The sequence below is a fragment of the Juglans regia genome, chromosome 16 (genome assembly GCF_001411555.2).
Source record: "Juglans regia cultivar Chandler chromosome 16, Walnut 2.0, whole genome shotgun sequence".
In the NCBI taxonomy this organism is placed as follows: Eukaryota; Viridiplantae; Streptophyta; class Magnoliopsida; order Fagales; family Juglandaceae; genus Juglans; species Juglans regia.
Window position 1 is genome coordinate 18,567,994 of NC_049916.1, and position 26,005 is coordinate 18,593,998.

A 26,005-nucleotide genomic window follows, 5' to 3' on the forward strand; every position below is an offset into this window, starting at 1 on the left:
TTTTTATATATTAAATATTAATATATATAAATTTTATATATAATGTATAATTATAAATTTTTATGTGAAATTTTATATATAACATATATATTCATGTATGAAATAATTTTTTATTATAATTTATAAATTATTACATAAAATGTTAATATTAAATTACTAAAAGTTTATAACTAATACTAATATATAACTTATAACTATACCAATAGTCTAATATTAATACTATTATATAATCTAATATATTAATAAAAGTATAAAACAGTTTTTTTTTAATCAATTTTTTTTTTATAAACAAATTTTTAATGACAAATTGTGAAATTTACATTTTAAAAAAATTGAAAAATCGGACTGGACCGAACCGGAAACCGATAAAACTAGAAGTACCGGTTTAGGAGGATAACCGGTGCGTAATCGATTTTAAAAAATACAAAATCGATACATACCGGTTCGATCTTAAATTTTATCCAAAACTGGATCGAACCGGACTGGTTACACCCGACCAATAACGTTCATCTTCACGCTTGTTGGTAAGCCTTAAACCCTAAACCCCCGACTCGTAGTTTCCTCTGCTTTCGTCTCTAAAACCCCAAGCAACATTCAACAATTGGAACCCACCAGAAAGTAGTCGTTTTCCACCTCCAATCCCACCCCCACCGCACCATTGAAGAAAACCAATGCTTCTATATCGCTCAGCTTCATTTTTTCATTTCTACGAGCTGTCATCTCCGCCCAAATTCCTTTCCCAATTCAAACGCTCTTTCTCATTTCGCTCTAATGTTTCATGCCCTTCTTCTTCTCCTTTGCATTTTTCGCTGAAAGAACTACGCTGTGGACGAGCAAGGGCTTTTGCAACTGCAGCCGCCGTCCTTTCACAAAGAAAGGGCAGTGATACATTTTTCGCGGACGAGGACGTTTCATGGACATCCCTTGGCATTTCCGAAAAGCTTTCTCGGGCTCTCTATGCTGCCGGCATCGACAGGCCGTCTCTGGTCCAGGTATATCCCCCTTGCCATTATCCGCTCGTTCTTTCAATCTATCGTAGAATATTAACGCTCCCCATCGATTCTCTCACCACCAGATTTGAAGTAAAGAATAATACATCAAACTTGGGGTTTTTTTCTGTCTTACGGGGAACAAAGATCCTTTCCGATTTCTCTCTGTAATTCTTTTTTTTTTTTCCAAATCAGTAAATAAGAATTTTATTGATAATAGGCGAAGTCAAGTACACAAGACATATACAAGTGTTGGGATTAACTGGTTATCAAAAGCTAAGTTAAAGTAAAATAACTTAAGCAAGCAAAAGAAAAAATCAACAATCACACACACAAAACATCAAGATTTAAGTGGTTCGGTTCAATGTGAGCCTACGTCCACTGACGGGGTCAGTTTCAATGAATTCACTATCGACAAAAGTAGAGTACAATAAATCAACGAAGTGTCAAGCGGTGCTCGAGCAAACATTAGGGTTGACTCCCGCTCGAGCTGTTTGTTGAGCGAGTGTCAAGCGAACTCTCGGGTTGGCATCCTACTCGAGCTGACTGTCGAGTGAACTCACGGGTTCTGTCCAACTCGAGCTGACTGTCGAGCAACTGATGAGCGAATTCATTGTTTGAAGCTTCGCTGTAGCAGCAGAGACACCGCTCGAGCGAACAGCCTGCAAAGGCGCTTTTTCAACCGGAATCAAGCCACCTCTCCACAAATCTCCACCTTGGCTTGAATTCTGTCAAGCCTAAACAAAATCCATTAACCAAAGAGCCGACCCCTTCCACCAAATCCCCTAAGGGAATCACAGACCCCGAACACCAATTAAGTCCAAATAAAGTTTGAACTTGTATATTAGAACTGACTTTGTCATCATATTTGCTGGATTCTCAGTAGTAGCAATCTTCTGAATTTCTAACACACCCTTTGTAACAATCTCTCGAAGAAAATTATACCTGACATCAATGTGCTTTGTTTTCTCATGAGACATTTAATTTTTGGTCAAATATATTGCACTTTGACTGTCACAAAACACTGAAATTCCATCTTGCTGTAATCCCAAATCACTGATCAGACGTTTCAACCAAATGACTTCCTTAATAGCCTCTACTGCTACCATATGTTCTGCTTCTGTAGTTGATAAGGCAACAGTAGATTGACCAGTTTGTTGGGATTAACTGGTTATCAAAGGCTAGGTTAAAGTGAAATAGCGGAAGCAAGCAAAAGAAAAAATCAACGATCACACACACAGAACACCGAGATTTAAGTGGTTCGGCTCAATGTGAGCTTATGTCCACTGGCGAGGTCAGTCTCAATGAATTCACTATCAACAAAGATGGAGTACAAGAGATCAATCACAAAATTTCTCAATCCCAAAGCCCCAATACACCCAATGAACTTAAAGATTCTCACAAGAGGACAACTCTCTCTCTCTCTCTCTCTCTCTACCGTAAGTGTACGGCTGCTTCAAATGCCAAAAGTGTAAAATACAAAGAGAAGTATGTATTATATTGAAACGGCGCAAAGCCTTGAACTACGAACATTCGCTTGAGCGAAATGTTGAGCAGTGCTCGAGCGAACATTAGGGTTGACTCTCGCTCGAGCTGTCTGTCAGGCGAGTATCGAGCGAATTCTCGGGTTGGCATCCCGCTCAAACTGACTATCGAGCGGGTGTCCAGCGAACTCATGGGTTGTGTCCAGCGAACTCAAGGGTTGTGTCCAACTCAAGCTGACTATCGAGCAACTGATGAGCGAACTCATTGTCTAAAGCTTCGCTCTAGTGGCAAAGACACCGTTCAAGCGAACAACCTATAGAGGCGCTTTTTCAATAGGAGTCAAGCCACCTCTTAACAACAAGAGCCACACCTAGGCATGACCGTCTAAAGATACAAGAAAACCATGTACCTTCGTGCCATTAAAGTCTATTACAATCAACCAATGGAATAAAATGTGTAGAAATTTTTTTTTAAGCTCATCCATCTTCCGTTCATGATCTTCAAAACCCTGACCGTTTCTTTCCATCCATATGCACCACCATAGACAGGTCGGTATCATATTCCACATAACTGCAATTTGAGAATTACCTCGGATTGCTTGCCAACTGGCCAAAAATTCAACAACCCTTCTTGGCATTACCCAAATGAGTCCCACTCTCGCAAAGATATCGTTCCATAAACTCATGGCTACATAAGAAAAGGTTGGGGAAGCCTTTGTCGTACTAGATTTGAGGTGAGAGACGGCTTCAGAATTAGATATTGGCATAATTTGTAGCATGGAGACAAAGGTCTCAAGGAAGCTTCTTCGAAAGTGCATAGTGCTACTTGTGCTAAGAATGCTATGTGGCAGATCATTTGGAGATATCTAAGGCTTCGTTTGAATAGTGAGATGAGATGAGATGGTTTTAGATAAAAGTTTAATAAAATATTATTAAAATATTATTTTTTAATATTATTATTGTTTTGGGATTTGAAAAAGTTAAAATTGTTTATTATATTTACTTATAAAAAAAAATTGTTTATTATATTTTGTGTGGAAATTTGAGAAAGTTGTAATGATGAGATGAGATAAGATGAAACCGTTACTGTGTCCAAACAAGGCCTAAGTGTTTTCCCTTAGTGGGATTTAACCTTTACCAGAGCAGCTCACGATTGGTAAATAGTTGTCTTTAGTGCATTATTATAATATGTTATATTCTGCCATTTTGAGGAGATGAGGGGAAGACAAGCTTCTTTGGGCCTCTTCAAAGAAAGGTTTGTTCACTATTCGTTCTTTCTATAGGATCTTTATTCCTCACGATAACAACCCATTTCCTTTGAAAAGCATTTGGCATACTAAGGTCCCTTTGAGAGTTGCTTTTTTTTTTTTTTTTTTTTTGTTAGGACTGTCTTTCTTGGAACGATTCTCACAATGGATAATGTAAAGAAAAGAAATATCATTGGAACCAATTACTGTTTTATGTGTAGAAGGAGTAGAGAGTCTGTTGATCATCTTTTACTCCTTGGTGGGATCGAGATGCTTTGCGGAACGAATTCTTCAATTGGGTGGGTTTGACTTGGGTAATGCCCAAAAGAATTGTAGACATTTTTGGTGTTTGGATAGGGTTAAGTAGTAATTATCAGATTGCAATAGAAAATAGTCCGCTTGCCTCATATGGTGTATTCAGAGGGAAACAATGATGGTAATTTTGAGGACTGAGAGTGAACGTTAGAGGATCTTGAAACTTTCTTTTCAATGCCCTCTACCTTTGGACAGATGTTATAGACTTTTTTTTATAAGTATAATGCTATAGACTTTTCATTTTTTTGATTAAAGAGGATAAGCACTCTCAATTGAGTAATGGGAGGGTTTACTGCAGTGACTCAGGTGGTTGGTGGCCTCTTTTGAGAGTAGCGGCTTCTGAGTTGTATTTTTTTTCGTACTTATTAAAAAAAAATGCCAGACTTTTGAGTTACTCTTGTTGTGCTTTTTTATAAAATTTATTACTTAAAATCTCATGTGTATGAACCGTATTGTGCATGCACCGTTATGAGTTTATTGACGGTCATTGAGATATCTCGACCTGAAATTAGGCTGCTTGCGTACCAGCTATACTTTCGGAAAAGGATGTGGTTCTGGCTGCAGAGACTGGTAGTGGTAAAACATATGGATATTTGACTCCTCTAATGGATAGGCTGCGCACTGCCCGTGATGATTTTGCAAATACAGTTCCTGATCAAGATTTGGCTCAATCCCAAAGACTCTGTCTTGTTCTTTGCCCCAATGTGTTGCTTTGTGAGCAAGTGGTTCGAATGGCTAATTGTCTTTGTGGTGATGATGGTGAACCACTCCTCAAAGTTTCAGCTGTCTGTGGTCGACAGGTACTGTAATTGCAATTTGTTTGTAAAACTCGTGTAATAAATGGTCTTTTCAAGATATTATAAGCTTCTTGGTTCTCACAAAGAAATTTTGACTGCAGGGATGGCCAGTTAATGCGCCTGACATTATTGTGTCCACCCCAGCTGCTCTTCTGAATAATATTGACCCAGACAAACCCCGTCGGCTGGAGTTTCTGCGTTGTGTAAAATTTGTGGTATATGTTTGTTCAAGTAACTATGGATTACTATGTTGCTGACCTTAATAATTGCAAATCTAACTCCAACTGATATCTATTTACTATAACTGGCAGGTGTTTGATGAAGCAGACATGCTTCTCTGTGGGGGCTTCCAGAATAAAGTTCTTCGTCTGATAAACATGCTCCGCTTTGACGAAAAGCTATTGTCTAGGTCAAACAAAACTGTATCTGAGTGGCCAATGGAACTGGAATCTGAATCCTTATCAAACTTCACTTTAGATGATAAGAAAGACCTAAAAACCGAAATCATATCAGAAGGGAAAGATGATTCTGAGGATGTTGATGTTGACAATGCAGTAGAGGATGTTGACGTTGATAACATAGTAGAGGATGCTGATGTTGACAACTTAGTAGAGGATGTTGAAAATGGGTCAATTAAAAGAAAAGACTGGAGGAGAGTGAGGAAATATTATGAGCGCAGTAAACAGTACATTTTTGTTGCAGCCACCCTTCCAGTGAATGGAAAGAAAACTGCTGGGGCAGTGTTGAAACATATGTTTCCAAATGCCAATTGGGTTAGTGGAACGTATCTTCATTGTCACAACCCCAGGTGCCCATCATTTTCTGGTTGCCAGTTATTATCTCTAGTGATATTCTTTCTTCCTTTGGTAGTCATCTACTAGAAGCATTATAGTGTGTTTTTCATTTTAAATAAATAAATGCTAGTACATAGCTAGTGAACTATTGCAAATACATATGTACATGTATACACACATACATTGCACACAGACACACACTCACATATTGATCGATCTGGTTCTCCTTGTCGATAACTAAATGCCATCCAGTGGGCACAAGCATGGATGCCAAAGGCATTGTAGCCTTGTGGCATCCAAACCCCTTCTGTGGTGTCATGTCTAGGGGTTCCTCCATAACCTTCAGTTGCGGACAATACATTTTGGACCATTGTGGGATGGTAATTTACACTTTTATCTCTTGTAACACCCTGAGTCCAAAAGTGTGATTTATTATTATTATTATTATTATTGTTATTGTTATTGTTATTATTTTATTAGATATGTTTTGAGGTAGTAATTTGTTTTGAAGAGGATTTCTCTACTATACGCCTCTTTTATCTTTCTGTTTGGACTGGGAGTTTTCTGAATTGAAATTATCTCTAATTCAAACACTTCAAAACTCTAATATCCTCTCAAGTGTTCCGTTCCTTGTGGGAGTAGTTTTCCGAAGGTTAGTCAAACTTAAACCCCTCCAGGTCACTCACGATAGCTTCCTTCCCCTCATCTATAAAACCCATGAGACCCTTAGCAAAAACCATGAAACTCTCACACACTAGCCACCATAGTAGCTTCGGCAGACAGAGAAAACCACTTCCCAACAGCCACCCTAGCGTTACTCTTCATACCAAATCAACCACCTCGCCGAAAACTACCATAGAACACGCCGACGCCCTCCGTTGGCCACTAGAAGAGTCGGATCACCTCATGATAGGCACAGAACCCGCCGACCAGACACCTCCCTCCGCCTCGCACTCCCTTCCGAGGTCCCAGTCGCATCGCCGGTCGATTCCAGCCACTCGAGAGCCGTCGTCACCACCATAGTAGCTTCGGCAGACAGAGAAAACCACTTCCCAACAGCCACCCTAGCCCTACTCTTCATACCAAATCAACCACCTCGCCGAAAACTACCATAGAACACGCCGACGCCCTCCGTTGGCCACTAGAAGAGTTGGATCACCTCATGACAGGCACAGAACCCGCCAACCAGACACCTCCCTCCGCCTCGCACTCCCTTCCAAGGTCCCAGTCGCGTCGCCGGTCGATTCCAGCCACTCGAGAGCCGTCGTCACCTCAACCTTCTTCCCTCGGTGAGTTTCATGTTATCGCACGACACCTTCCCTCTCACAACTCCTCTCAGACTTATGTTTACTGCTTTTGATGTTAAGTGGGCCTTGGGCTCTGAGGCCCACTAGGCCTGGTAATTTATTCTTGTAAGGGCTGAACTATCATATGGGCTTTGTCCTGTACTAGACCCAATCCTTATTCCTCTCAGCACCTTGTGTTAGTAGGCCATATTCCCTTATATTACGTAGACAATATTTAGGAGTTAATTAGATTATTATTTTAAGTTATATATATATTTTTACATGATAAAACCCTAAATTTCAGATTTAGTTTTACGCCATTTATCTAGCAGCTTTATATTAAACCCGATTATACTACTAAGCTATCTATTCTTGATTAATTATATATATTACAAGTATTCATTAATTTTGCATGGAAACAATAATATGTTAAATTCCATTATACGTATGTAATTACATAGAGCATTACGACACGTTTCGCTAGGAAATTAATAACGTTTAGAACCTCGTATCGGTAACACGCTACAAGTTGGAAATCAGGAAGCAGCGCTAAAAAGTAAATAGTATGATCATATAAATGTATGCGTATTGTGAATATTATTGTCATATATAAAAATATGATGTGCTTATGATGGTTATCTACGCTACGCTAAGAGACAAGCCAAGGTTAGATTCTTTTCATGATCTTGAGGGAATATGAGATTATGCTTGAATAAATGAATTTGTTTGATTAATTGAATGTTACTACAAATCGTATGAAAGCAATGAGATATTCATGTAGTAATTCAGGTCAAGTATGCCATGTAATAGAATAGCCATATTATGCGAGCCATGTTCGTGTAGTACTTAGATTATGTATGCCATGAAATGTCATAAAATATTCAGATCATATTATGTTATGCCATGTATAAGAAAGTACCATGTTATGTTATGCCATGTATAAGAAAGTGTCATGTTATGCTATGTCATGCTATACCATGTACAAGAATATGACATACTATGCTATGATATGTACAAGAATATGACATATTATGCCATGTTATGCTATGTCATGTACAAGAATATGCCATGTTAGAAATATTCATGAAAACCTAATAAATTTTCATGCATTAAGGAAGTTAAGAAATATTACGGTGCCACAGACTCAAGCGTGGTTAACCATAAATTAAGTGAAACACGGACTCAAGCGTGTTTCACTTCATGTTATGCAAGTTAAGTGAAACACAGACTCAAGTGTGTTTCACATCATGTTATGCAAGTTAAGTGAAACACGGACCCAAGCGTGCTTCACTCTATGTTATGCAAGTTAAGTGAAACACGGACTCAAGCGTGTTTCACATCATGTTATGCAAATTAAGTGAAACACGGACTCAAGCGTGTTTCACTCCATGTTATGCAAGTTAAGTGAAACACGGACCCAAGCGTGTTTCACTCCATGTTATGCAAGTTAAGTGAAACACGGACTCAAGCGTGTTTCACTCCATGTTATGCCAGTTAGGTGAAACACGGACCCAAGCGTGTTTCACTCCATGATAAGACAAGATAAACAAGATATTATGTATTTACGATTACATGTTTGCCACGTTTATGTATGCTTCCGCTTTTGGTTAATGATTAAAACATATGCTATGTGAGTCTATGACGATATACGTATGTAAAATCCTTCAAAAAGTCATGTTACGTGTTTGATTGTAATCTTTGAAGTTGTAGGTATGTTTTGAAGAGTCTCATAGAAATGAAATGTATGTTAGGCAAAAATTATATTTTACGGTATGACGTGCTACTTATTGAGTATTCAACTCATTTTGTTTGTTTGTCTTCTTGTTTTCTTCCATGTCTAATTCTCGTAGATGATGTCTATGATGATGCAGAGCTGGATGGCCAGGAATAGATCTAGTACAAAGACTTAGGAATGAATAAGTGATATTCACACAAGAATTAGATTCCTTTTTATGTCATTCATAGGATTAGTTTATGTTCTTTTATTTTACGTTCAGTTGTTAAAACAATCATGTTCAATCCAGTTTTAACGTTTTGATGAATTTCAATAAATAAGGTATTTCAGGATATGAATCTCTTTACCGGGCACTATGTTATAAATGTTAATAACATCTCTATTCTACGGGAACGGGGTGTTACATCTCTAGCTTGGTAAATTGAAGTCCTTTATACTTATATATAAAAAAGTTGAAGTTTCGTATACATGAGCATTATAGTTTCTTATGTGTAAAATGGGGAAATATTGGATAGTAGAGTTTGGAGAGATGGATGGGATATAAATACATACTTCATCTATCCTGCACTTTGTGGATCAAATTTGTTGTTTCCTCTACTTGAAGACACCCTTAGGCCAACCCATTGGAAATTTGCTTTAATAGTAGCTCACTGCATTGCCAATCCTCAGTGTTCAATCTTTGGTGAGGCCTTGCATTTTTTTTGTTGGGTGGGGGGAGCGATTGGTGGATATAGGTGTTTTGCCTCTTTCACATGCTTATCTTGTACATTTGGGTTTGGGACATGACATTTAGAACCTGAGAATAATTTTCAGGTGAAAAAACCTGTGACTCCGCACACACATAATTTCAGTTTCTACCCAGCTGGTATGTCCTTATTATCTATTAAGATTTATATAGGTAGCTAGCTGTCTTCAATTTGCTTTGTTGGTACTGATGCTGCACAGAAACATTTAGCCTGAGAGATAAAAATTACTGGCCATTCCCTCTTGTTGATGTTAAGATATGATTATGTGCTTTGTGATATAAACTCATAATATATACACAAATGCTTAAACATGTATGCTATATAAAATAGCATCCTTTATTAATATGCTTTCTGCAATTTAACCGCAAATCAACCCTCTGATGTTATGATGCATGTGAGCGAGTGGTTGATCATTGATTCACTTCCATTTAGATTGAAGCAGAGGTGGATTCAAGTTACACTTGAGACTCAGGTGGATGAACTCATAAAGGCCGTCAAATCTAAAGATGGCGAATGCCGAACCATGGTCTTTGCAAACACTGTTGAGGCCGTTGAAGCAGTGGCAAATGTATTGCTGAAAGCTGGGATTGAGTGTTACCGTTACCATAAGGATTTTTCCTTGGAGGAGCGTACTCAGACATTAGCTGATTTCCAAGGAAAAGGTGGCATTCTTGTGTGTACTGATGCTGCTGCACGTGGTGTTGACATACCAAATGTGTCACATGTTATTCAGGTTCTTCCCCTTTTTGCCCAATTTTGCTTCATGGATCTGGTAAATGAAAAGATGGAACCGAATAATTTTAACTGGGGAACTTTACTTACTCCACCAAAGTATTGATTCTTTTGCAATATGACTTTTAACGTTAAAACCCCAATTTAAACCTTTAGTTACAATGTGCACCCTCAGATTAAGATCTAAACATTAAGATGGATTAGGAATAGGTCGTGTTGGATCAGCTTAATAGTTAGATCTTAGCGGAGGGTGCACATTGCTACTGAAGCATAAACTTGGGGTGTCAATGGCAAAAATTGGTAGTTAGAGGTCACATTGCAAAATGGGTATAGCATGGGGTGTTAGTGTAAGTGGTTGGCCATGAGCCATAAGCTGTAAAAGAGGAAAAAAAATGCCACTACCACTTTTTAGTCAAAGCAAACCATGAAAAGCCTTACTGTTAATAGTGAGATGATCATAGGCAGCGGTAAGGGACCCAACTGGTGACCTCATTTACTAGTATAGTCAGCATGCTTGCTTCAAATTTTTTTCCAACTGAATTTATTGATATGTCTGAGACTTAACTCTTGAATAATTTGTATATTCCAGGCAGACTTTGCTACTTCTGCCGTAGATTTCCTGCATAGGGTTGGTCGCACTGCTAGAGCTGGTCAATTTGGACTTGTCACTAGCCTGTACACTGATTCCAACCGGGATCTTGTTGCTGCAGTTCGTCAAGCATGGGAGCTTGGTCAGCCTGTGGTAATTCTTGAAACTTACAAGTTCATGCTGGAAGATTTTCCTTTGTTAATAGACGGTTTTGAACCTATAAAAAAAATGTTAGTAGGTGGTTTTGATGCCACTTAGGCCAGAATTTAGAAAACTGACATTGCTAATGGTAATATTTTATTTTTATCGTGTAAATGGACTATGCCTATCATTCTCATCAGTAAAATCTTGTTTACCAATGAAAAAAAAAAAAAAGATCCAGATTAATGGTGTTTGATGTAATGTCGGATGCTTAGGAATGCAGAACACAGTGCAAGTTACATTTCTGATTGGCTATTGGTTACATATGAATGCAAGTTTTAGCATCCTAATGATGATAAAAAATTCCATAATGGCTCCCGATAATTTTGTTGCCAATTATTGAACCTCTTGAATAGAGTGACCAGTTTTTTTTTTTTTCCGCAGGAGACAGCATTTAGCAGGAAAAGAAGCTTCCGCAACAAACTTAAGAAAAGAGGTAAGTTTCATGGTAAAGTTTTTTTTCGGGTGTTTGAACCTCCACATAACCATGAAAAGCATATGATGCAAACATGTTAAAGGATATGCACACATCAATTTCCTGACTGAAAACAAACTTGCATCTGATAATTGCGTTATACAGAAAAAGTTCTAGTGAGTGAGATGCAGTTTGATTATGATACTAAATTTTGGTTTCATATCTATGATTTAGCAGGTTTGGGCAAAGAGCAGAGACTTGTCAATAGTTGAAGAGAGTATGTTCTGACATAAAGCTACTAGATTGTGAGGAACTTGGTACGGAAAGAAGAATAGCTTGTATTTATTTATTCCACATAATCCTAGCGATCAATGTAAATGATATGGTATTGATCTGTTTGAATTATATTTGATCTTCTTAGTATATACATGCCTGCAAGTGGAGGGGTCTCTAGACAAATTTGAATGCGTCTTTCATTCTTGGTACAAAATTGTTCTCCTTTTACCGTCCGAAGCATGCTATATTTCAAGCAATCCTTGTTTGAATATGTTTCATTGGCTCTTGTTAGAAGCATAAGATGGTTTGTCTTTTCTTGGACTAGTCTCCATGAAGTCATGGACCATGGCACATTCATTCTGTTCATATGGCCAAAAATCTTTTAGAACACTTCAGGTATTCATATATCATCTTTCTTCCCTTCCATTCTTTCTTTTCATTCTTTCTATTCTCATAGCATAGCATGCTCATATCATAAACATAGTGATTGCATGAAACATAACATGCGAATAAAAGTTCAATTCGTATCATACAAGGGGCATAGAAAGGGGATTTTGAAGAAAGTCTAATAACAGCATATTGTAACTTGAAACATTTTGTTGGAATATACAAAACCATGTAGAGGCATTGGAATTAAAATCCCGAGAAGCCAAACAGAGGGTTTCATCTATCGTTAGTTGACAGTTAAGTTAGTTAAGAATGATATGTGCAGATAAGTTAGTTGGCCAGGTGTCAAATATTGTATAGTCATATTAGTCCATCACGTGTATAAATAGTCATCGTACAGCCATTACGATTACAATTGATAATAATAAAAGTTACTTAGATTTCTTCTTTTCAAGTTATCTGTTTTTGGCAATTTTACATGGTATCATTGTGTATAAAGATTCTTCCGCTGCTTTCTTACTTCTATGGCAAACCCCTTTGATGATTCTTCAAGTCCTTACTACCTGCATCCAAGCGATAACCCTCTTCTGGTTTCGGAAATTTTCACCGGTGAAAATTAATTGCGTGGAGTCGATCTATTTCGATTGCTCTCACCGTGAAGAACAAGATTGCTCTCTCTATTTGTACACATGTGATGGACTAATATGACTATACAATATTTGACACTTGGCCAACTAACTTATCTGCACGTATCATTTTTAAATAACTTAACTGTCAACTAACAATAGATGAAACCCTTTGTTTGGCTTCTAGGATTTTAATTCCAATGCCTCTACTTGGTTTTGTATATTCCAACACATTTAAGAGAACATTTCATTTAGAAGTTGAAACCATAAAGGTACCTTGTAGGTTTGGAGAGTGAGATGAGAATTTTTTATTTTAGATGAAAGTTTAAAATATTATTATTATTTTAGGATTTGAAAAAATTGAATTGAAATTTGAAAAATTGAATTGTTTATTATCTTTTGTGTGCGAGTTTGGGAAAGTTGTAACGAGATGAGATGAAGATTTTGTGTCTCATCCCATGCCCCAACATATCAAGATAGCTCAATCAACTATAGTGAGTATCAAAAGAAAAATGTTATTCCATAACCAGAAACGAATCAGCACGACGGCGTTGGCATATGCGCGAAATCACCTCCACCACATGGTCATTATTTCCCACCCTTCGCCGTTGCTGCTAAACTATATTCCAATTTAAACATCTCTGAGTTGCCTACACGTTATAGAAGTCATAATCCCGCAGATTAGTATCAGCAGAAATCAGACAAGAATCTCAACACACGACACCATTTGATCTCAATCGAGGTTTTATTGGAAATGTAAAGGGAAAAAAAAAAAAAATCACACCACACCCCAATAAACTTCATAAAACAATGAATCGTTGTAGAATTATCTGAACCAATTATATCATCAGCAAATTGACAGAAATTTATGCTTGTAAACTACAGTAGAATTTGCTATACCAAACTCGATGAGCCTAAAGAATAATTCATTAAAGAAACATCTCTGACACGACTTACAACTCGATCAGCATCAAAATTTCCAAATTTCCCAAGTGGATTTTAATCGGAACTCGAGAATTTGAACTACAAGCTTGGAGTTCTAACCAATACTTGCCAGAAAAAGAATGACAAAATAATTGTCTTGTTCCAACATTTTACCCGTAGACTTTACTCTTCTACCTAAAAAAAAAAATTCTGACTTCCTTGTCACTCATTTCATACACATGGTCTCTCGCATCCATCAGAGCAGTCTGCGTGATTAGATACTTTACTCGGATACATATGCAGAAGATATGCATAAGTTAAAAAAATAATTATATATATATATAGAGAGAGAGAGAGAGAGCAACAAGGAAAAGCTTTCCCTGTCCAAAATTTGTCATTTGGCTAGATTGAGAGATGTAACTGACACAGCTTCAATAGTCTTTAGTGCTTGAGCAATGGTGAAAGCCCCATCATCCTGTATTCAAGATCAATCTCAAGTGGTGGTGCTATTTGCTTCACATGAAACTCAATAAGACATGAAGTCTATACCCATATTTCGTTGAATCCTAAATCTAGTAAAGTTAAAGCTTCATTGACCACTTTCAGGCTGCGAGCTAGGCAAACTGCACCCTGCAGAGAATGATAGAAGTAATGGCAACAAAACATGAGTAGCCAAAATGGCTCAAATTGCAGTAGGCAGCATTACAGTCTACAGAAACGAACTTCAATTTTTTTATTTATAGGTAAGAAACGAACTTCATCTTTAAGTCCATTTGAGCACAAGTCCAGAAAAGATATGGTAGTATTATGTTTCAATGTATCTGCAACAAACTCCACACCCTTTGCTCCTATCTGCAAGACATTTTATTCATGTAAAAACAGTGTTTAAAGGTTCTTTAAACACAAGTCCAGCCCAATGATTACCTAGCACCAACCGATCTTAAGGGTGTTTACGTTTCCATGAGGCTTAAGAACTTCAGATAAAGCCTTTGCTCCATCTGGTCCAATGGGATTATAACTAAGTTCCAACTGAAATGAGGGAGAGAAAGAATAGTCTCATCACACCCAAAATTACCAATCTTTGGGAAGTTCTTTGATATCCAACATTACTTAATTGACACGTGACAAAAAAAGCAAGGAAGAAAGATAAAAGAAAAGTGAGCAAGAGATGAGATGACTTACAGTTGTAATGACAGAATTATCTTTCAAAACGTTAGCAATCTCACTGACTCCCTTGGCATGGATGTTATTTCCCCCCCTATACGATTAAGCACTTGGAAAAGATTTGTTCAAGACCTCTATATAAACTATTGAAACAAACTTGTGGAGATGGAAAGAAGGATTTGCTCTCTACTTACAAGTCGATGGTTGTTATCGTTCGGTTTTGCTTCAAAGCATCTGCAATTTTTTCAGCTCCCTGATAAATATTCAGAGTTCAAATGTCAGTATTTGGGTCAGCTTATTACATATAGTTAAGTTTGAGTCTTTTAAACTTCGAATAGTTTTATATGCAAGAAACTCAGAGATTGAGTTTTCTTTCTTTTTCCAGAATGAGAATCCATCAAAATTAGGTGCTCTGTTCAATCACAAAGAAGAGGGAGGAAGATATGAAAGGAAACATAATGCATATCGTTCTCTGCTTTTTCATCTTCTTGCTGACCAGAACACACTGGTACAAACCAATATGATACCACATCAACAACACTTTACATGATCTCTTCCTTTTAGATTTCTTTGAGATAGGCAAAGGGAAAAGTACTAGTGATAGTTATAGCATGGTAAAAAGGTACAGCTTAATGGTGGAACCAGTTTGTTGCGTAAACTTAGAAAAAGTCTATCAAAGTGAAGTTACCAAATTATAGCGTACAGCTTCCTAAAACTGTAAAACAGAAATTGTTAACTACTGAGAAATATCAGTACCTCATCACCTATGTCACTCACGTAAAGGTTCAACCATAACAAGCTCTTGCTCTTCTTTATATATTCGGCGACATGAAATGCACTTCTCTCACTAATTGAATTGTTGCTAATGTCTAGAAGAGTAAGCTTCCCTAAAGAGAAAATATGAACATCATGATTAAAAGCATTGCAAAAGAAGTGCAGAAAATGAAGCACAACATATATGAAAAATTACCAGTAGAAATAGCAGGTTCAAACCTTTATTTGAAGATAAACCTGACATCAAAGCACGTGCTCCTTCATCTCCAATAGAATTGCCATGCAAATGAAGTTCCTGAAAATGTATAATAAGCCAAGAATTCAAGAGTCATCTATTTGACCACACTTTTAAAACTGCCTACTGAGACTAATGTCATTAAAGTGCTCGTCGTTCAGTTTTTCCAATGAATAGCTCATCTACACGGGAGGGGAATGAATTAATGTGAGTCCCAAAAGTAAATTCTCAGCTTGAGTAGCATGCCGGTTTATAAAAGCCAAACTAATAGACCCTCACAATATATAGAAGAAGAAGAAGAAGAAGAAGCAGGCCAATTGAAACAAGCATCTAGGAGGGAATGAGCTACACTCTACACCCGACTTATATTAAAAAAAAAGACCTTCTGTTAAGTGACTCAAGCCAAAGGGTCTCAGATTCAAATGCCTTGAACAGGTTGAGTGATCGATTAACCTTTGTGATAATAAGAATAGTGATATCTGCCACATGCCTTCGCCAAACCCCACCAATCAAATTCTTGAATTTGATTGAAGGAAAACCTCATACAGGCAGGGCTTTTAGACCCATCCCTAAGGAAGTAAAGCCCGGATAATGACCCCACCCCTTGACCATTAGGCTACATCCTGATGTGTCCCACGGTCCCACCAACATGGGAATTCTGGAATCATAGCCTTAGCCGACCAAGAAACCACCGGTTTCGCTTGGTGGGCTGCGAATGCCCAGCTTATCAATTTATCGAGTGAATTATTGGGAGTTCATGTAGCCCATGGCTTATTACCTATTAAAAAAAAAGAAAAAGAAAAAATAGTAGCCCATGGCTGGGGAAGAGGGAGTTTGCAGAAAAAATACAGTACAACGAGGCTGACGTTCTTTCTACTTTAAGAGCAGAAAGGATTCACAAGCCTCAACGTAGTTAGTACCAACAGTTTTGTTTCAATTATGCAGTTCTTATGGCAAGTTAGGAAATATTCAGCATTCCCAAGTTTTTTTTAACACTCCTAAGTTATTAAATATTTTTGTTACAATTTAACAATGAATTAATGGATTCTCACGGACTGGATAGGACAAAACATGCACTATATTGAGATACGCATCAGAGAATTTATAATGGCCCAACTCAATTAATCCAGCATTACTCGAACGTTAGTTTGCTGGTTTAATTTTGCATAACTTATTACACGTATTGTATTCTCAGATGAACTATGATGCAAAATCCTTTTGGTTGTCATAAATAATCCTAATTTCCCATCAACACTGTTGATGTCGTGTTTCGCGGGCCTGGACTGTTATTCTAAGGGGTGTGATCACCAAACAGTGTACCTCTTGGAATGATATTCTCTAACATGGTGATGGTTCCCAATAGGGGTGTTGTTAAAGGAAGTGTCAAGAGACACAACCTTTTGATTTAGTCAAAAGGTTGTGTCACTTCTTAAGGATGTGACTTTTGGGTTACCATTGGTTTACCAATGGTTGTGCCTTTTCACAATAGGATGTATCACTCCTTAAGGTTGAGACCTTTGGGCTACCATTGGTTAACCAATGGATGTGTCCTTTACCAACCGGTGCATGATGGCCTATAAATAGGGGTCATTGGTGCACAAACAAATGCACTCAATTCCCTTTGTTCATCACCAACTTGTGGGACAAATACCCTCACGGGAGTGTTACCAAATCGTTATAATTTTCGCTTCCATTTGTTGTTTAATTCTCTACAGTGGTATCAAGAGCCTGGTCATGTCAGAGGGAATTTTATCGCGCATTACAAAGACGATAAATAGGCAAGTGCTTGGTTTGGCAACCACACTTGCATATTTTAATCATCTTCGTTTGCTTGAAAATCCGAGAGAGAAACTTTTTCAGATCACGGTGGGGGGTTTAGAGTATACTGGTAATCTTAAAAATTTAGTAAATTGTTACTATTTTGAAGAAAATTATTGATATTATTTTACACAAAGGAATAGTGATTTAAATAGCCCATTTGTCCACAAAGTCACTGTTTCGGCCGGTCGCCTGAGCCTCTCACCACCGCCGGACGTCATCGACCTCGGGAGCACGTCGGATTCGTCGTCGTCGGCCACCAACTGGTCGGACGGGAGTGAAGACACCAGCTTCACGGACGCTGGAACGCCTCTGCGCGAGGTTGAAGACGACCCAGGATAAAACGGTACCGTTTCGTCCAACGGTCATCCCGTTCAAACCAATCCAAGGCTAAACGACAGTGTCGTTCAGCCAACAGAGGTTAATAACGGCAAAAACGACATTGTCGTTTTGCCCGTTTCTGAGACTTTGGAGCCGAGCCGCCAAGCCGAGCCGATAACCAAGCCGTTGACGGAGCCGTTGACGGAGCCGTTGACCGAGCCGCCTCCAGAAGCCGATCTCCAGTACCCGGCTTGAATCGGCTGAACCGGTTCAGGGCAGAAATTTTCAATCAGGCCGTTCGAGATCATTTCAAGCCTGATTTCGTCCGTTCAAAAGCCGTTGTGCTCCAAATTTCAAGCCAAATTATTATAAACCACCTGTTGATCGAAATTACCGCCAGAAATTCTTTGAAAGAGGTGAAACATCAAGGAAAGGTCGTGGATATCCTCGATCGGGGCGTCATTTTTATTATTCTCCTTATATAAAATATAATAGGAGAATTTCTAGGCTTCCACCTTGGATTAAATCCAAGGGTTATTATTATTACTAATTAAGTTTGTAATAATTTTAATTTTTCACAGTTGAACTATTATATTTAAATAGTACACATTTATTATTTCTACATTCTTCTTGTTGATTAATTTTTTAAGGTTTATTATTCATGGCACCGAAGAAAAGTATTGATCCCTCGGGGATAGAAAAATTGAATGGAAGAAATTTCCAGGCCTGGAAAAGGCATATAGCTTTTCTTCTAACCCATGAAAAGACCTTATATACATTAACAACACCAAAGCCATGGGAAGGAATTGTAGAAGATGATGAAAGTGAAAGTGTAAACAGCATTTCAAATGTAGATAAATGGATAGAACACAATGCATGGGCAAAAGCTTTAATTTTGCATTGCATGAGTGATCACATTATTCCTTTATTTGAAGACTATGAAACTGCTAAAGAAATTATGGATGCAATTGAAGCAAAGTATGGTTTAAGGTCGGATACTTATATACAGTTATTGTTGGATAAGTATAACCGGACTTGTATGAAAGAGAATGATGATATTGGTGATCATGTACTTCAAATGGAGTTGATGGCGAAAGAATTAAATGATGCCGGTCATCCTCTCAGTGATAAAATGCAAGTTACAACCATACTAAATAGTCTTCCTTCATCTTGGGATCACATTATTACTTCTTTAACACACAGTGGAAATGAAGTAACAATGATATCACTTCCAGTACTTTTAGTACTTGAAGGAGAAAGGATGAAAAGAAGGAATAAAGATGGTGAATCATCCAATTTATTAATGGCTCAAGATAAGCGTTCTACACAGAATAAGATGAAGCCAAAACAGTTCAAGAAAAAGAAATGGTTAAAAAGAAAACAAAATAAACCATTTTCTGGAAACTGTTTTAAGTGTGGAAAGAATGGTCATTACAAATCACAATGTCCTAACAAAGGAAAAGCACAAGAAAGCAAGGAAATTGTGATGACAATCTCAGAAGTAATGCTAGTGGAACCAGTGACAGAATCATGGTGGGTTGACTCTAGAGCAACAAGACATATATGCAGGAACAAAGATATGTTTGTCAAACTTGAAAATAAACAAACTGGAGAGCACAAAGTGTATATGGGAAACAATACATATTGCGATGTCTTGGGGCAAGGTACATGTAAATTCAAAGTGAATGGTTCCGTTATTTTACTTAATGATGTTCTATATGTACCTACTGTTCGTAGGAATTTAGTATCAGTGTCTGTACTAGATCAGAAAGGCTACACAGTTGAGTTTAAGTCTGGAACCGTTGTAATAAATAAGGGTAATATGTCAGTGAAAGGCGTCAGAGATCATAATATGTATGTACTGAATGTTGATATTAATAAAGTACCTATTTCTGAGTATTTGAATGTGTCTACTGATTGTACATATTTATGGCACTTAAGATTAGGCCATATAAATAAAAATAAAATGATCAGAATGTATAAAAGTGGATTAATACCACAAATAAACTCAGATAATTTTGATATATGTGAACCATGTATCAAAGGAAAAATGAGTAGTAAATCTTTTTCAAAAAGTTGGAAATCTACGGATTTACTAGAAATTATACATTCTGATGTGTGTGGACCTTTTAAAACAAAAACTCATAGAGGAATGGAGTACTTTATTACTTTCACTGATGATTATTCAAGATATGGACATATCTACTTACTCAAGCATAAATCTGATGCAATTGAGAAATTTAAAGAATTTAAATTAGAAGTAGAAACCCAGTTGGGTAGACCCATTAAAAGTTTGAATAGTGATAGAGGAGGAGAATTTGAAGCTTTAGACAATTTCTGCAAATTGAATGGTATAAGACATATTTATACTATGCCATATAAAGCTCAACAAAATGGCATTGCAGAAAGGAGAAATAGAACTCTATTGGATATGGTGCGATCGATGATGGCATATGCTGATCTACCAATACATTTTTGGGGTGAAGCATTATCAACTGCTGCATATATATTAAATAGAGTTGAAACTAAAGCGAAACCTCTTACACCTTACGAATTATGGACGGGACATAAACCAGACTTAAGTAAGCTCAAAGTGTGGGGTTGAAAGGCACAAGTGCTTATCCCAAGGCCACTAAGGGATAAATTAAAAAGTAAAACCTGGGAATGCAGGTTTATTGGGTATGTAGAAAACGGAAGTGGCTATAGATTTTATCATTCTGAAAAAGGATTGATAGAAAGTAGGGATGCCGTTTTCTTGGAAAACATGAACTTTGTTACTCCTGTTAATCAAATAGATTTATTAAATGATCTAGAGAATCAATGGATCTCCACAGAATCTGACAATGAAAATAATGATATTATTCAAATCCAGAATAATAAAAGAAAGTCAGATGAGAATCAATCTTCAGGTATTGATGTTGGAGATAGTGTGAGTAAAAGATCCAGAAGACCATCAATATTATTTCAAGATCATTATGCACTAAATACCAGTTTGAAAAATTTAGATAATGATCCTGAAAATTTTTCTGAGGCAATCAATAGTATTGGCTGTAAATAGGTACTCAGAAGAAAATTTAAAGTTGATGGTAGTTTGGAAAGGTACAAAGCAATGTTAGTGGCCAAGGGATATAATCAACAACCAGGTGTAGACTTTGTGGATACATATTCGCCTGTGGCGAGATTCACATCCGTAAGGATCATCGTGTCCATTGTTGCCAGAATGAATTTGGAATTACATCAGTTAGATGTAAAAACAGCTTTTCTCAATGGTGAATTAAAAGAGGATATCTTTATAATTCAACCAGAAGGATTCCAAATTAAAGGACATGAAGAGAAAGTCTACAGGTTGAGAAAGTCACTTTATGGACTTAAGCAATCTTCAAGACAGTGGTACTTGAAATTTCACCAAGCCATTTTGGAAATGGGATATGAAATGAGTCCACTAGATCATTGTGTATACATATGAAAAAATGATAATAAATTAACATTATTATCATTATATGTTGATGATATATTACTGGCAAGTAATTGTCTAGATATGATGCATAAAATAAAAGAATTCTTGAAATCTAAATTTGAAATGAAAGACATGGGTGAAGCTGCCTATGTTCTTGGTATAAGAATTTCTAGAGATAGAAATTCAAATCTATTGTATTTAGATCAAGAGAAATATCTAGAAAAAGTACTTAAAATATTTGGTATGGAAAATTGTAAATTTTTAAGTACGCCTGTTTGCAAAGCTCATACTTTAAATAAAAGTATGTGCCCAAAAGATGAGGATGAAATAAGTGAAATGCTTAAAGTTCCCTATGCTTAAGCTGTGGGAAGCCTCATGTATGCAATGACAAGTACCAGACCAGATATTTGTCATGCAGTAGAATTGGTAAGCAGATTTCAATCCAATCCAGGTAAAGAACATTGGCAAGCAGTGAAACGTATACTAAGATATTCACAAGGTACTAAAAATTTGAAATTGTGCTTTGGAAATAATGATTTAGAATTAATCGGCTATAGTGATGCTGATTTTGGAAGTGATGTAGATGATAGAAAATCTATAACTGGATATATATTTCTATTTGGTGGAACAACAGTTTCTTGGTTAAGTAAGAAACAGGGTTGTGTTGCTAAGTCTACTATGGAAGCAGAATATATTGCTTGTAGTACTGCAGTGAGTAATGCGGTGTGGATAAAACGCTTTGTTGAAAGCTTAAATTTGGGTACATCCACAGAACCAATCAACGTGTTTTGTGATAATCAGTCTGCCATTTCTTTGATAAAAAGTGGAACACAGAGTTCCAAGGGAAAACACATTGATGTGCATTATCACTATATTTTAGATATAGTTTAGATATAGTGGAAAGAGGTGAGGTCAAGGTTAATTTCGTTTCCTCGACCGAGATGGTAGCAGATCCAATGACCAAAGGTTTATCTCTGGAGAAATTCAGAGAACATGTGACTAGAATGGGATTGAGAGAAACCTAGGTGAACCAATCTCATGGTCAGCATGTATAACTCAGCAAATTCTGGGGACGCCTAGAAAATTGGAGTTATGGAGATACCCAAATGAAAATTTTGGTCATTTGTAAAGTCACTGATAAGGTGATCAAGAAAAACCTCAGGAATGGCTTTAGGGTGAGTACTTGATAAAATTTCAGTGCAGATTGATTAATCAAGTAAAAGGTTGATCATGGTAAAGTCGCTGATAAGGTGATTAAGGAAAGACTCAGGTGAGTAAGTATTTAACGAAAATTCAGTACCATTCACTAAAGTTTTAGTGAAATGTGATTTGATTACCCAAGTAAATAGTTAATCATTTGCAAAGTTGTTGATAAGGTGATTAGGGAAAAACCTCAGGAATAGCGTCTAGAGGAAGTACTTAACAAAAATTCAGCGCAGGTCGATACATGTGTTATGTATTCGGCTGAAGTCGTCAATTGTGACAGAGGTATAGATTGTTGATCCAGTCACGGAGAATTGATGCCATTCACTAAAATTTTTTTAGTGAAATGTAGTCACCCCTAATATGTGATCAGTGAGAGCACATATGGTAAAGGGTGCGGTCAGATAAGGTAATGACAAAAACGTGTGCACGTAGAGGCTTGTCATGCTCTGACGCCGATCTGCAAGAGTTGCAGATGAGAGTTGAGTAGTGGAAAGCTCATATTGGTATCAAGGTAAAATACTCAACTGGATCATCACTGTTTTGTGTGATCAAGTGGGAGATGTTATTCTAAAGGGTGTGATCACCAAACGGTGTACCCCTTGGAATGATATTCTCTAACATGGTGATGGTTCCCATGAGGGGTGATGTTAAAGGAAGTGTCAAGAGACACAACCTTTTGATTTAGTCAAAAGGTTGTGTCACTTCTTAAGGATGTGACTTTTGGGTTACCATTGGTTTACCAATGGTTGTGCCTTTTCACAATAGGATGTGTCACTCCTTAAGGTTGTGACCTTTGGGCTACTATTGGTTAACCAATAGATGTGTCATTTACCAACCGGTGCATGATGGCCTATAAATAGGGGTCATTGGTGCACAAACAAATGCACTCAATTCCCTTTGTTCATCACCAACTTGTGGGACAAATACCCTCACGGGAGTGTTACCATATCGTTATAATTTTCGCTTCCATTTGTTGTTTAATTCTCTACAGTGGTATCAAGAGCCTGGTCATGTCAGAGGGAATTTTATCGCGCATTACAAAGACGATAAATAGGCAAGTGCTTGGTTTGGCAACCACACTTGCATATTTTAATCATCTTCGTTTGCTTGAAAATTCGAGAGAGAAACTTTTTCAGATCACGGTGGGGGGTTTAGAGTATACTGGTAATCTTAAAAATTTAGTAAATTGTTACTATTTTGAAGAAAATTATTGGTATTATTTTACACAAAGGAATAGTGATTTAAATAGCCCATTTGTCCACAAAGTCACTGTTTCGGCCGGTCGCCTGAGCCTCTCACCACCGCCGGACGTCGTCAACCTCGGGACAATTCCATGGACAATTCCTGAGCCTCTCACTGTTTCCGCTTCTATTTGTTGTTTAATTCTCTACATGGACAATTCCACTCGGTCAAGGCTCGAACGATCACCTGCACGGTCAACAAAGCGGGACCTCGAGGTCCGTTGATACTCCAAGACTTAAGTCAGTATGGTTCTAAGGTTGAGGATGAAATATATTGATGATGATTGTGTTAGATTACTTACCTATGCGCTGCTGGTGGTATTTATTTATACTTGTCGACCTGGTCTCCACGGTAGTAGAGCGTTGCATAGCAAGAGATCATATATTCATGTTGTCCACTCGCTGAGCTATCCTTTTGTCTTCAGTTCACCGAGCTATAAAGTGCTTAGTGTTAATGACTGTTGTTCAAGCTTTGGGCTGCATTGAATGCAACGTATATTCTAACTTGGGCCCTTTCCATCTCATTAATGCTGGGTATGAACGCCACAAGTTTTTTCGTCTGGCATTGAATGATATACTCCTTCCCTCTTAAGCCTTGCCTGTATTTCCTGATGTAAGTAAGATCTGACCCAGGTCTTATATCCGAGCCCAGACCCAAGTGCTACCGTTTGACTTGGGCTATTTTATGCACTCGGGCCTTAATCTGGACCTTGTGTCTAGCCCAGACCCCAGGGTTTGGGTATTATCTTGGGCCCTACCTTTAGCCCAATTCCAAGGGATTTTCCCCCTTCACAAGCACAATACTGGTTAATTTTCTCCAATGTGGAATAGAAAGAAAAGAAATGGAATAAGGGCCTTGTTGTCAAAGACAAATTCAGTTCTTGTGGTGGAGATTTATTTCCACGGATGAAGGCGCTTTGCTGGCTTTGGAATAAGGAGTTTCTCCACCAGTTTCCATAAAACTATCAACTGAAGATACAAATTATTACACCCAAAGGCAATACTAGATACAATCGTGGAGTACGCAAATGCCGTGCAATTATTTTGTAACAGGTTATCAATTATTCTTTGCTAAAGAACGCTAGCTCATACGAGCAAATAAATTTAATTCCTCTTTGCTCTAACTACTTACTATTTGCTACAAGAAAAACGAGCATTTGTAACAGATTATTTGCGACGATAAAGACTATTTATGACGAAAACAGTCTCATTTAGGCAGGAAATAGTCATTTTCGCAGAAAATAATTACCTACAATTTATTATCAAGTTACTTACCTCGCAATGTTAATCCAATATTTTCATCATGAAAACAATCATGTGAACTATAAGGTGATAGAAAATGTAAGGGATGCGAGAGGAATGAGGTAGTCGACTATTGGCTTGGTGAACATGGGACACGCACGGTGCTGGACTAAGTATCTTGAATTAAGCTGTTGCACTTTTGGAGGTTTATGGGTTTTTCCCAAATAACACACGGAATGAAGATATTTATAAAGAGATTTGGAAAGGGTGACAATGAGTTTGAGTTGGACTCGGTCGCAATCATTCAAGAAGAGAATTTGAATTTAAAAATATTATCGAGTAGTTCATTCAATGTATGATTGCTAGTGACTGAGACTGCGTAGAAGACTTCAATCAGCGATATTTTAAATTGAAATAAATTTCTAATGACCAATTTTTAAATTCTAAAAGGAGTCTAACTTGTTCAATAAATAATAAATGAGATTTAATCTAATTATTGAGCCTAATTAAAACTTCTAATCAACCTCAATAATTTATTACTAATAGGCTTATCTAACATGGCCCATTAAATATAATTTAGGCCCAATAAAAATTATCAATATTACGACATTAGAATTATTGGATGAGATCGTTTCAAAATCACCATAACTCCATTTATCTAGGCGTCCCCAGAATTTCCTAAGTTTTGTATGTTGACCATGAGGTTGCTTCACTTAGGTATCTCTCAACCCCATTCTAGTCACATGTTCTTTGAATTTCTCAAGAGACAATCCATTGGTCATCAAATCTACTACCATCTTGGTCAAGGAAATAAAATTAACATTGACCTCACAATTTTCCACTAGGAAAATCCTTAGGACCAGTTGGGCTGCTATTAACCAAATAACAGCCTGTCAATCATATAGTAATACGTAAGCCTTCCACCACAATTATCCTGAAGTAGCACTACACCAGAAAAGGGAATCCAAGCTGCTGCTAAGTGCCATTAAATCATTTCACAAATC

The 26,005-nt window shown here is 37.3% G+C and overlaps 1 protein-coding gene and 1 pseudogene across 3 annotated transcripts; one reads left to right on the top strand and one right to left on the bottom strand.

Annotated features, from left to right (window-relative positions):
• The first annotated feature begins 526 nt into the window (after positions 1-526).
• LOC108987115 (DEAD-box ATP-dependent RNA helicase 22) lies at positions 527-11,820 on the top strand. 3 transcript variants are annotated; one of them, XM_018959974.2, is made up of 8 exons: positions 527-992; positions 4,548-4,835; positions 4,934-5,047; positions 5,144-5,640; positions 9,826-10,126; positions 10,715-10,867; positions 11,300-11,351; positions 11,565-11,820. In XM_018959974.2, exons 1-8 carry the CDS (start codon positions 672-674, stop codon positions 11,600-11,602), a joined length of 1,764 nt encoding a protein of 587 aa, XP_018815519.1. In that variant the 5' UTR covers positions 527-671; the 3' UTR covers positions 11,603-11,820. The 3 variants fall into 3 exon arrangements, with proteins under 3 accessions (XP_018815519.1, XP_018815520.1, XP_018815521.1); XM_018959975.2 differs by having other exon boundaries at positions 528-992; positions 11,568-11,820; XM_018959976.2 differs by having other exon boundaries at positions 695-992; positions 4,564-4,835.
• A 1,914-nt stretch (positions 11,821-13,734) lies between these two features.
• On the bottom strand, positions 13,735-18,163 carry LOC108987107 (annotated as a pseudogene).
• Positions 18,164-26,005: the final 7,842 nt, after the last annotated feature.